This window comes from Phascolarctos cinereus, unplaced genomic scaffold (assembly GCF_003287225.1).
Source record: "Phascolarctos cinereus isolate Bilbo 61053 unplaced genomic scaffold, phaCin_HiC Scaffold_726;HRSCAF=1367, whole genome shotgun sequence".
NCBI classification, from domain to species: domain Eukaryota; kingdom Metazoa; phylum Chordata; class Mammalia; order Diprotodontia; family Phascolarctidae; genus Phascolarctos; species Phascolarctos cinereus.
This window is the reverse complement of record NW_027556098.1, coordinates 252,508,210-252,521,141: the sequence shown is the minus strand read 5'-3', so window position 1 is coordinate 252,521,141 and position 12,932 is coordinate 252,508,210. Positions and strand designations below refer to the sequence as shown.

General features: G+C 39.1%; 1 protein-coding gene across 2 annotated transcripts in view; it reads left to right on the top strand.

Moving 5' to 3' along the window:
- MTUS2 (microtubule associated scaffold protein 2) overlaps positions 1-12,932 on the top strand; it is a 667,437-nt gene that overhangs the window by 194,893 nt on the left and 459,612 nt on the right. For both annotated transcript variants that reach the window (XM_020997212.1, XM_020997217.2), the window contains exon 3: positions 6,487-9,010. In XM_020997212.1, coding sequence (XP_020852871.1) covers positions 6,737-9,010 — 2,274 coding nt within the window. In that variant the 5' untranslated portion in view covers positions 6,487-6,736. The remainder of the gene's footprint in view (positions 1-6,486; positions 9,011-12,932) is intronic.

Here is a 12,932-nt window from a genome sequence, read left to right as displayed (position 1 = left end):
CAGTCTAGGATATGTAGAAAGGAAAGGTGGAAGAACAGACTTAAAACGTAGGTTAGAATCAGAGTGTGCCAGGGCAATGAGTTTATATGGAGTCTGAAATTGGACCAGATGACACCTGGAGATTCTTTCTAGTTCTCTGACTGTAGGAAGCAAATGCAATATATTTAGTTGATGTTGTCTGGGGAAAGGTACTACTGTTGTGAATGAACTCCCAGCTCAATTAAATTGCAAGATCTTTGTTCCTCAAAATAAAACAGCTTTTCTTTTAGTGGAAAATAAAATTGGCAGAGTTGTTACATTAGCATCTTTTATTTAATTACATGTAATCATAAATTATAGGTCCAAATGTTTTTATGATCACATTTTACATTCGAAACAAAAATTTAGTTTGCCTTTGGCAGACTAGGGAATAATACGTTTGTTTATATCAACTTTGACATTAAACCTTCTGAGTCACAAGACTGTGAGAAATCACTTCATGTAATTTTATTATATAATTGAATAATACTTTTCAACTACTTTTATATCTTATTCAAAGTGTGCCTTCTTTTCTCTCTTATTTCCCTCTTACCCTTTCACTTTGAACTTTCCATTGTTCCTCCTCAGCTATGCCATTTTTTACATATAAATAGATACATATGTATGTAATATAGTTTATATGTATCTTTATATATAGCCTATCTTTACACACATATGTATATATTTCTTTGCATATAACTGCATGTCTGTATAGATATGTGCAAAGAAATATATACACGTATGTGTGTGTGTGTGTGTGTGTGTGTGTGTGTGTGTGTGTGTTTTTCTGGATGATATGTCCTGATTTTCGTTTATGTGGCTTTTCCATTTACTTATATAGTCTCTGTATAATTTTAGATTTAGCCTTCTTGGCTTCTCCCTTCTGTCAGTAAAAGGCCTCATTTATTGATTCATGTGAGGGAATGTTCTCATTCCCAGGTTATTCTCTCATAAATAAAAAGAGGGAGAGTGTCAGAAAGCATGCTGCAAACTAGCAATTTGAAGTTATCTTTAATGGGGTATACATAGCCTGTTTCATCAGTACTACCTGACCTAAAGAAATTGTACCCAACTCTAGCTGGTCCCTAGGTTTCTCCTACTTGCTTACAGATAAATGTAAAATAACAGATGTTAGACCAGAGAAGCTTAGCCCTCATTAGAACCCACACGTGCACAGAACAGTCTGCCTTGAGAGGAAGGCCACTGGCACATAAGCTTCTGAGAGACACATAGAACTTACACACAAGCACCTGTGGAAAGAAATACGCTCTGAATTGCTGGAAGTGTGCTGAGTAAACAGCTGTCACATGGCAAAATAACTCTCCTGACTTCACAGCAAGAACTGCTCGTTTTATCACTATTCTCTCTAGTAAAAATAGGACTAGCCTGTATGTATTTGCTTTACCTATAAACAATGAGCAAAAGTTGAGCATGGTTGAATTACTACCGAAAGTTGTCCATAGCAGAGTCCTTTTCTTGACTCCCATGTTGGATCTCAGTTCTGGAAAGAGCAATGTTATGGGGAGGCATGGGGCCTGTGGTCAGCTGCTACCTTTGACTGTGTGATCTTGGACAAAATTGTTAATTTCTCTGGGTCTCAGTTTGATCATCTGTAAAATGAGGGTGTTGGATACGTGACCTCTGGGTTCCCTTCTGGCTCTATCTCTGTGATCTGATGATCTCACCTGGGCCCTAACTACAATGAGGGTCTTATAGAGTGGATGGTCTATTGTTCTCTTATCCCTGTTCTCGATGGGTGCTTCTGTGTCGATACTTCCTCCATGCCAATAGAGTAAGTAAGCTGATATATGGCTCTTAAGAATGATCAATGTCTTCTGTACTGTTTCTGTCCTACCAGAATAGTCATTGCAGCATCAAGATCTGAGGTCTAAGTGAGCAATCCTTTTAAAAAATGAAACAAAGTAGGCATAGTATATAATGTCACTTTATCATATGGTGTGCTATATAACCATATGTTTCTGTGGTCAGTTCATATGGTGGCCTGCCTTTTATATATCCCTACACGGTTTGAACTTTAACTATTCTGACTAGATATTTTCTTTTACACCAGCCTGGCAATCAGGACCGACCAAAGTGTTTGTTTTTTTTTTCAAAACTTCACCTAGATAGAATTAGAGGTAGGTGGGAAGGTGGATGGGTAGAGGGAGTTAGATTCCTCACTCACTCTCCTGGCCTCTAGGCCACAACATCCTTTAAAATTGGTGTCTTCTTAATCATATCATACTTTTCAATTACTTTTATATCTTATTCAAAGTGTGCCTTCTTTTCTCTCTTATTTCCCTCTTACCCTTTCACTTTGAACTTTCCATTGTTCCTCCTCAGCTATGCCATTTTTTACATATAAATAGATACATATGTATGTAATATAGTTTATATGTATCTTTATATATAGCCTATCTTTATACACATGTGTATACATTTCTTTGCATATAACTGCATGTCTATATAGATAGACTCTGATGCTCTCTTTCAATGTACTTGTTATATTTGTGCCTCAAGGACAAATCTGAAGGAAAACAATTTTACAGTCTAATATAGCTAAAAATAGGTGATTCAAGGAGAAAGAATGTTTTGTGATAGGATAACCGTCAGATATGAAGAGAAGTCAGCCACCTGATTGGACTTTACTCCTCTAGGAGGCCCAAACCACATGGGATATTGGCACTGAGAGGCAGGAGATGTGGGCAAGAAGGAGGAGGGGAAGGGGAGGAGGAAAAGAAGAGAAATATGGAAGGGAAGGGAATAAGTATTTATATAGTACCTATAATGAGCCAGACACTGTGCTAAGAGTTTTTTTACACATCTTATCTCATTTGATCCTTATAACAACTCTGGGAGGTAGATGCTATTATTATTTCATTTTAAAGTTGAGGAAAGTGAGACCAACAGAGGTTAAGCACCTGTAGTTGATAAGTGTCTGAGGCTCGATTTGAACTCAGGTATTCTTGACTCCCTTCCCAGATTGATTCTTTTGAGTAGGCAAACTAGGCCATCTTTTGCGTCAATTCTTATCTAACCTTAAATCACTGAATGGGTGTTGCTTTAGACAAACTGAGACCTGGGAAAGATCTTAGCTTAAAAAGACTAAGGTCTCCCACTGTATCTGGAACCACCTTCAGTCATCCTGACCTGATGTCATTGATCCTCTTTGAGAATGAAGGACAAACAACAACAACAACAACCAATACTGACTCCAGACCGTATCCACTGTGTCACCTAGATGCCTCTAAGAGGAGCAAGAAAGAACTAAAAAAGATACAGGAAAAGAATAGATAAGACAACTGGAGTAGAGGTAATAGAGGAGAGATTGTGAGGGAAGAAAAGGAGATCGGGATAAAAATTCATACAAAGAAAAATAAACCCCTACCTATCATAGGGAATGGTACAATGCTGCCTCTTAAGCTACCCACTACCACCACCATTATTACCACCACTACCACCATAGACTGCCCTAGATGTGAACTTGGTTGAGGAGTCTAGGGCTTTTCCATTTGCTAATTTACCCATCTTTGAATGACTCCTTAAATCCATAAGATGAGAAGGTATCTGGCTACAAGTGTAGAGGAAGGGATGACAGGTTCCCAAGGATATTTTGTATGACATATATGTGTATTTTAATAGCTCATCACATTATTTATTATATAACCATTGGTTCCTGTGATCAGTGCCCCCCCCATGATATCTCATCCTGCAGAGTATGAACTTTCTTCCGCAGAATGTAAAAACATCTTACATCCAAAAGGAGCAAGATGAGTGGGGAAAACCCATTAGCAACTGTCCTAAGAGAGACAGAAGCACCACACCCAGCCTCCTAGATGTTCTTTGGAACCTGTGCTTCAAATCATCCTGTTTTGATCTTATTGCATTGAAAATCATCTCCTTTCCATGAGTTCCCTTCTCTTTGTTTCCCTTCTAATAGGAAATCTTGGACCTTTCTAGGCATTTATCAGCCAGTCATTCAACAAAGTTATTGAGTGTCTACTAAGTGATGTGTACTGTGGTAGTGACTGGGAAGATAAAACAGAAATGAAACTGTTCCTTCCCTCAAGGGGTTTACATTCTATGTGTTATACGTGTATATACATACATACATATATATATATATAATATATATATATATATATATGCACATACATGAGTATGTATACATATATGCATATACATACACATGTGTATATGTGTGTATGTATGTATATGGTGTTATTTGGTAGTTTCCAACTCTTCATGACCCCATGGACCATGCTATTCATGGGGTTTTCTTGGCAAAGATTCTGCAGTGGTTTGCCATTTATTTCTCTAATGAAGGTAAACAAAGGTTGAGTAACTTGCCTAGGGTCACACAGCTAGTAAGCATCTGAAGCCATATTTAAACTCTGGTGTTCCTGATTCTAGACCCAGCGCTCTATCCACTGAGCTACCTAGCTGCCTATGAATATGTATATATGTTTAAGTGTGTATATATGTGTATATATATATATATATATATATATATATATGTATATATGTGTGTGTGTGTGTGTATATATATATATATGTGTGTGTGTGTATATATATATATATATATATATATATATATATATATATATTATGTATATATATATGTATGTATGGGTATGTTTATGGGAATTGAGGGAGTGGGGAATAGAAGTGAAAGTAGATTCAAGTATACTCCTCAGAACACCTTAGTTCATGCTTTATTCCAATCTAATACTGCCCCCCAACCTCCATCATATTTACAAAATGATACCCAATGTGATTGGAGGAAGGCATCAGATAAAAGTCCTTTCTGTTTTCTTCTGAAGTGCTGATAACTTTGGTTTCCTGGGGGCAATTTATTAAGATAATTGTTATGCCTGCAATAGAATTAGAGGTACCTGTTTTGCATATTTTTTCACTGATTAATTAGAGTATACTGGCTGGTTAACTACATTGTTTTTCACAAGAGTAAAATATATCTGCTGGTAAAATAAAGACTTGAAATTTGTCATTGTTTTCACCATTTGGAGTTCTTACTGCACATTTAAGTGTTAACACAAATCTTCCTTTAGTAACAATTCACATACACACGTATACTTAGATACTGATAATTAAATAAACTGTTTAGATAGAGCTTTAAGGCTTGCAAATTGTTTACATATATTATTTCATATGAGCCTCACAACCACCTTGTGAGAGGTATCTCCACTTTACAGAAAAGGAAACTGAGGGTCAGAGAGATTAAGTGGCTCGCTCATACTGATCTAGCTAGCACATGTAGGAGGCAGGATAGAACCCAGCTCTCTTCTTTGCTTAAGCCTGGTATGATTCCCATTCTCCCTTGTTACTTCCAAATGTCGTGAGTAAATCTGTTAAAGTGGTTGCTGGATCTGGTCCCAAGACCTGGGTACACATGTTGATTCTTCTGTTTTATTAATTTTGTGACTTTGGGCAAATCACTTTGCCTCTCTCTGCCTCTCCTTCCTTATTTAGGACTAGAATGATGAGGTGTTATTCTAGAGCACAGGTTCCCAAAGTGGGTGATACCACTCCCTGGGGGCACTGGAATGATCCAGGGGGGCAGTAGTAACCTCAGATGCAATTGGGAGGCATTAAATAAAAATGAGGGGACAGTGGAAGTATAAGGAAAGAGAAGATAAGAAAATTTAGAAAAACCATTTGTATGTTTCATCTGTTGTATAATAAGGTTTAAGTTGTAGTGATTACATTATTTTCCAAATAAACACACAAAATGCAAGTTATAGCAAATCAGTGATCAAGTCTGCTGACAGGTCTTAACAAGCAAGTGTTGGCTGGTGAGTGTGTTACACATTGTCAGGAAGTCCAGCATCCCATTGGCGAGAATAAGTGCATGTAATGACTTGTTTACAATATAATACTAGATGGTTATGTGATGCAATATCGTGTCATCAAAATTTCAATGCAGGAAAAGCCACAAATTTACAATAAATTATTAAGTTTAAGATGTGTAATTTTTTTAAAAAATATTTTATTTTTTTAAGTGATGCAAATTTAAAAAAAACCAATTAATTTCCAAGGGGGGGTGCTAAGTTATTTTTTTTTTAAAGGAAGTGGTTGTCCAAATAAGTTTGGGAGCTTGTGTTCTAGATCATCAAGAGGCAGCTAGGTGGTACAGTGGATGGAGCTATGTATGTACTTGAGTCAGGAAGACCTTCATCCTTATCCAGCTTAAAACACTTAAACTAGCTCTGGAACTCTGGGCTGTATCTGATCTGACTCACTTTGCTTAACTATCAAATGGGGATCATAGTGACGCCTTGTAGGGTTGTGAGAATCAAATGAAATAATAATTATAAAGCACTGTTACATGGTAGGTCCTTAATAAATGCTTGTTTCCTTTCTTTCTTGTGTGTAAACCATGGAACTATATAATATCCTTAGGAATCTCCATCTTCCAACATAACAGTGTGTTGTCTTTATTCGTTGTAGGTCAGATGGACTAACTGGCTCTCATTCGGAAGGAACCTAACGGATCAGTTATCCTGCTGTATGCCCTGAACATTGTTTGGGTCTAGAAACTGTTCTAAAAATGATTAAAACAGGACAAAAACGTGACCGTGACATGGGACTTCAAGCAGCCTGAGAAGTGGCTTCCAATTAATTGCTTTGCAATTGGAAAGAAGCACTTTTAGATTTCATTGGGCCACCAGGAAAGGCACTTCTCCACTGAAGGGTTAAAATGAGTGCCCCGTTGGTTCCCAACAAGTCCTATTATACTCAGGTGCAAGACAACAGAAATGGAGTGAAAAATAATAATGAAAGCATCCCAAGCCTGGGAGATACAAATGCCAACCAAGTCACATCAGAGGTAAGTCCCTCTGTTGGTGAGACCAAGAGATGTGGTCTTGTAGAAGAAATTGGAAATGGAAACATAGGTGGGTCAGAGACTATCACCCAGATTCGCAAGGAGTTTCACCAACTTCATGGATATGGTAAAGAAGCCCAGAGTGGCCACATCAGTCTGAAGGAGTTTAAGCTTGCTTCTACTACTCTACGAAGGGATCTGGGTGAAGAGGACGTGGCGGAAGAAGCTGTAGATATCATGTCGATTCCTCAGCTGATCCAGGGACCAGAGCTATCCAGTCTGAAAAGTGTTGTGCATGGGACCCACCCAGAGGTTCTTTCTGTAAGTGAAGCTGACATTATCCAGCATGTGTCTAGGGAGAAACTGGCCAAAACCCAGGGTAGCAAAGAACTGAAAAGGCATTCTTTGGAAAGAGCAAGCAGCTTTCCTGCTAAAATGGAAGCATTCACAAAAGAGCATGCCAGTAGCCTGGCTCATAAACACTTCCAGCCTGTTTTGCTTGATTCCATTGAAACATCCTCACATCATGTTGCTGGTGGCACAGAGATATCAGAGACGACATCAGCGGATCACCTTCTAAGGGCAGTGTTTCATCCACATGACAATACCTCAGAGGAAAAGATTGTGTTTTATCCTAAACCATCTACCTCAGAAACCAAGGAAACTGTTCTCCCAGAGACCCACATGGATGGGAGAAATTCTCCAAGTATCAGCATGAAAAGCACACCCCGTCCTGCACACAGAGATTCTCCTCTCATTTTCACTGCAGCACCTGAGGGGATCTTGAACAAGCCAGAAGCACAATTAGGTCAGGGAGAGGAGGTGCCCAAATTGGAGGTGAAAAAGGTACCGACCCTACAGCCTCATATTGTTTGGGAGCAAAAAATGCTCCAAGTTGAAAGCCTAGACTTGCCTAAGGCAGAAAGCATGACAACATTGGGGAAGAAAGGATGGATTGAGGAAAAAGAGGTAGGAAGAGGCCCTCCCCTTCAAGACCCATGTGATAAAATGGCAGATGCTGTTGTAAGTCAAGTAACAACTTATGCAAATGGTGGTCAAGTCCTTTCAGAGTTGGAGAGAGGAAGTAGGGGTAATGAGAAGATAAATACTCTGTGTGATAAAGGGTCTATAGCTACTGCCCAGAAGCTGGGGTCCATTCTCCCTGTTGCCTTAGGGACTGACAGTGATCAGCTCAGTGGTGAAGGTATACTAGACACAGCTAAGTGCTTGGGTGAAGCTGTACTTGGTAACATTCCCATAGTTGATGGTCACACAGCATTTACTCCTGATGGTCTAACTGAGAGCAAACCTAAGAATAAAGGCATGGTAGTTGGAGGAACCCTCCCAGTTTCAGCTCTGGATCCTTTGGGTCAAGCAAATGGTGAAAGTGTGTCTATTGAACATCCCATTCATCAGGACAATGGTTTAGAAGCAATGAAGGATCATCAGGCTGCTGCCGCTCCTGAAAATAAACCTCTTCCTGATGAAGCAGCCAATGAGATTGAGACAGTTGCAGGAAGAACGGTTGGCCCTCTTAGTGTCCCTAGACCATTCCAGGCAGTGACAGCTGTGGATATGAACCACCAGCCCACACCATCCAACAGCAATCTGAAGGACCTTTGCCCATTTCACAATGACACGGTGTCTTCTACCATCCTACCTCCCGTCGACAGTGCACAGTTACTGAATATGTCTTCTAAAGTGCCTAATAAGACTGCTTGCAACAGCGGGATTCCCAAGCCAATCTTGGTGCATTCCAAGGACTCTCTTCCCAACCAGGGAGAGACTGAGAGTGATTTTGTTGAGAGACCTGAAGAAAAGTTGGAAACAGAGCCCATTATCATACCTAAACCCAAACATGTGAGACCCAAAATCATCACTTATATCAGGAGGAATCCTCAGGCCCTTGGTCAGGTGGATACTTCATTGGTTCCGATGGGACTTCCTTATGCTGCTCCATCATGTGGCATGCCTGTGCCAAAAGATCAGAAGACATCAAGTGGTGACCTCAAACCAGCCACTAACCTCTATGAAAAATTCAAACCAGACTTGCAGAAACCACGAATCTTCAGTTCTGGATTGATGGTATCTGGGATCAGGCCTCCAGGACATCATTTTAGTCAAATGAGTGAAAAGTTTTTGCAGGAGGTAAGAGAATGAAGTCTCAGTTTGATGTGTATGATTTGTTTTACCTCTTTAAGAAAATTTGCAGTGATGTCTGGCAATTGGGTGCTTTCCTCTGGGACGTACCTGATGTTAATGGATGCAATTGATACCTCTAACTGGAGAAGAGAGGTGACTTGACATTTTGTGCTGTATCATCATAATCCAATGGGTTCAAAGTAGAGCACAATCCATTTATATACAGCTTTATTGTATAAGTAAATAAGCAAGAGAAGAGGGGAATGTAGCATAAGTACCCTCCTTAAATTGTTCAGATCTCCATTTGAACAGGTTGCTTTTGAGGGATCTTTCAGCCTTTTTCTTCTGTCTCTCTCTCTCTCTCTCTCTCTCTCTCTCTCTCTCTCTCTCTCTCACACACACACACACACACACACACACACACACACTCACACACTCACACTCACACACACATATACTCTCTCACACACTTATACACACACACTCACATACACACATTCTCTCACACATTCTCTCTCAAACACACACACTCATACACATACACATATATACACACAGAGTTGACAGTGTATGTGGACTGAATTTTTGAAGAGGAGGATTCTCCCCATCTTTGTCATTTTTTGAGAATAAACACTCATGTCACAATAATCCAATGAAAGGAATCTCGTGTAGAGACAAGACCTAGTTATCACAGATATCTCTGATTCCCTTCCAGATTTTTTTCTTTTCCTTGTTTTATTTCCACATTGCTTTATACTTGCTAGTCCAGGGGTAGAGAATGTATGGCCTTGAGGCCACACATGGCCTTCTAGGTCCTTGGACTCAGTCAAAAGGCTGCACCCAAGTTTTACAGAACAAATCCTTTTATTCAGGGGATTTGTTCTGTGAAGTTTGAATTTAGTCAATGGGCCGCACTTGAGGACCTAGAGGGCCACATGTGGCCTCAAGGCCACAGGTTCCCCACCTGTGTGCTAGTCACTTAATAAGTGTCTGATGAATTAAGTTGAATTCCCCTTTTCACTCTCTGTATCCTGCTTGCACCATTTAAGAGTAATTTGTGTTATGACTGGATATTTTCCCCAGACATTTATTCTCTTCTGCCTTTTGAAATCATGCCCAAAACTTGGAAAAGTAGACTCATTTGCACTTGGCTTCAGTCATTCAGCTGGGCAGGCTCTGGCCAAGGCTGATTGGAATGATGGATTTTTCACTTCCTTCTGACTGGCATGCTGTATGCTTACCACGAGTCCTATTTCCCCGTTGATGGAAATGCCAGAGATCCTTGAACTATGCCTTGTACAGAGTGTATGCTTAAAATAACTGTGTGTTCAATTGAGTCAGACCTCTTCGGGTGTTTCCCTTAGGCTATAGGATAGAGACAAGGAGTCCTAGGGTAGCCACTGGTCAGGAATCATGTCCATGACTAGTTCCTTTACCATCTGAGGATATGGTTTAGCTGGTAAATAACCAATGGAATACAGGACTGTGGTAACTTAATCATGGATAGAGAAAAAACAGCATGAGCGGTGCGTTGTTTCAGAAAGGCTAGAATGATTACCCCTGCTGCTTTTTATAAAGAGCATCTCAGGGCAGAGATCTTAGATAATTTTCCAAGTGCAATTCTGAAGACTGATGGCTTCAGTTTGCCTCTGGTAAGATAACAAATTACTGAATGACAGGAACAGAAGTAAGCTTCAAATGCAGAAGCCATGCATTTTTAATAAAATGACTGACACTAGTAAAAAAAAACCCTTCAGACTGCTGGCTTTCCTATCCTTATTGATAAGGACCCCCATGCATCATAGCAGGGTCATGAACACAGAGATTAGCACAGCATCTTTCCTGGTAGAGGGGATATTAGGGATGCTACCCCCTGTCCATTCCTCTGGGCTATTTCTGAGTGGGTAGTCCTGTACTTGCTCGGAGGTAAACCAGGACAGAGGGGCCCTGATGATAGGAATGCCCAAGGCATAAGGTAGGGAGTAAGGTAGCCTAACTCTTGTGTGAGGTGGCCTTCCTGTGTTAATTCAATCAGATTTTAATTTTTATATTGCTTAGTTTTAGGATTTTAAAGAAATCATTAAAGTACCTTTTATTCCTTTTCGAAGTTTTATCTATTAACCTCCCCATAAGAATATATCCCTACCATTGGAGAAGCATTTTGTATTGATCTCTGTGTATTTATCACCAGTCTCTGCTACCTCAAGTACTCTGTCAACAGAGATGAAAGCAAGTAGTTTGAAGCTTTTTGCCGGTTGGCCTGTTCTATTAAAAATGCATGTTTTTACATTTGAAGCTCATTTCTGTTCTTGATACTGAGATTTGTTATTTAACTGGAGGCAGATTCTCTAAGAAAATGGCAGGCATGGTAGATAATGACCTCCTCGGGGTCATTGTGATCAGAGCCAGTTTGACCTGGGAACAACATCAGTTTCCAGAGAACTGAGAAAGTACAGGGAAGATCAAAACTTAGCAGAAGCGGTTCAATGGACCTAGGGAAGTGGAGGTTAGCAAAGATGATTAGTTTGGCGTTAATAATTGTCTGAATAGGAACACCTGTTTAAAAGTGGCAAGTTGTCACTGACCAAGAGATCAATATATCAGCAACCAAAATTTTAAAAATTAGTTCTTTGAACATATTTGGAAAAAAAGGAAAAAAAATAAGGAGAAAATAAAATGAGATTCAGAGACCTGCCCCTCCTCCCCCAAAAAAGATCAGAAAGCGAAGAGAGAATATTCTTTCATAGGAATATAATTTGACACTGTGATTCATATATCTACTGTAGCAATCATGCCTATTTTACGATATAATTCTATTAATAAAGGCTTTGAAGACCTAATCTCTCACTTCAATAATGGCAGTTTTAAGGAGAATTTTGTATCTTTTTCAGTATTAAAAGGGTGTCAAATTGGGATGGTATCTTGCACAGTTAGGATCAAAGCTTTTATAGCCTCTATTAAAATGTATTGTTTAAATGCTTATAATTGCTAAATAGAGAGTGGTTTGACATATTAAATGCATTGTAAGTTATAGCAGAGTTAATTAACCGATATATTTTTTGCATGTGTAGCCCCAGGCACTATTTTTGATTAAATTTTAAAGGAGATTGAATCGTGATTTTCACCTCATTTTTTTTCATTTTTAATGTAAATGAGATACAGTAAATATCAATAGGCCTTACCAGTGCGGTAAGATTTTCCATTTAAAAAGAGTTTTCATAAGTAGGACTCAAATCTAGACCATTAACTACTGGGAAAAAATACTTATCTTAAATTTTGGGGAGAAAGAAAAGCTTTGATCTGACTTTCCTGGGAATAATTACCTTAATTGTAGGAGAAAGCAATGAGAGGAAGTATCTGCTATCCAGAACATGATGGGCTGATTCGGGTTCCTTCAACTTTTAGTCATTTAAATGCAGCAAAGCTATCCAACGATATGGTTTTTGTTTGCAACTTGGAAAATTAGCCCACTTTTCCTGGGTAACAATATTTTCTGGTGCTGACTTAGTTCTTTGCCTACTGATGGACTGGTGTTCTTCACAGAGACTGGTAGTGTCTGTCTTCTTATTTGCAAGGCTTCATTGCCACTGACATCTTTTCATAATATTTAGATTTTTTTTTGACAGTTTACCTCTTTGTATTAACCATTTGGATATGCATTCCCATGCTATCTCATGAGCTCATGCAAAAGACCCTGAAGGCAGAAACTTGCACAATTACAGTTGTATCTTCTTAAAATGATGTATATTACTCAGTTACATTATTCCAGAAAAGACCATATAGAACATTTTATAAATCAGGGAACTGTAAAACTTACCACACAGCTAATTGGTAGTAGTGCTAGAACTAGAACCCAGACCCCCTGACTCCTTTGCCTATCATGCCCCACCATCTTATATTTATTCTTCTAATTGTTTCTTTCTCTGAA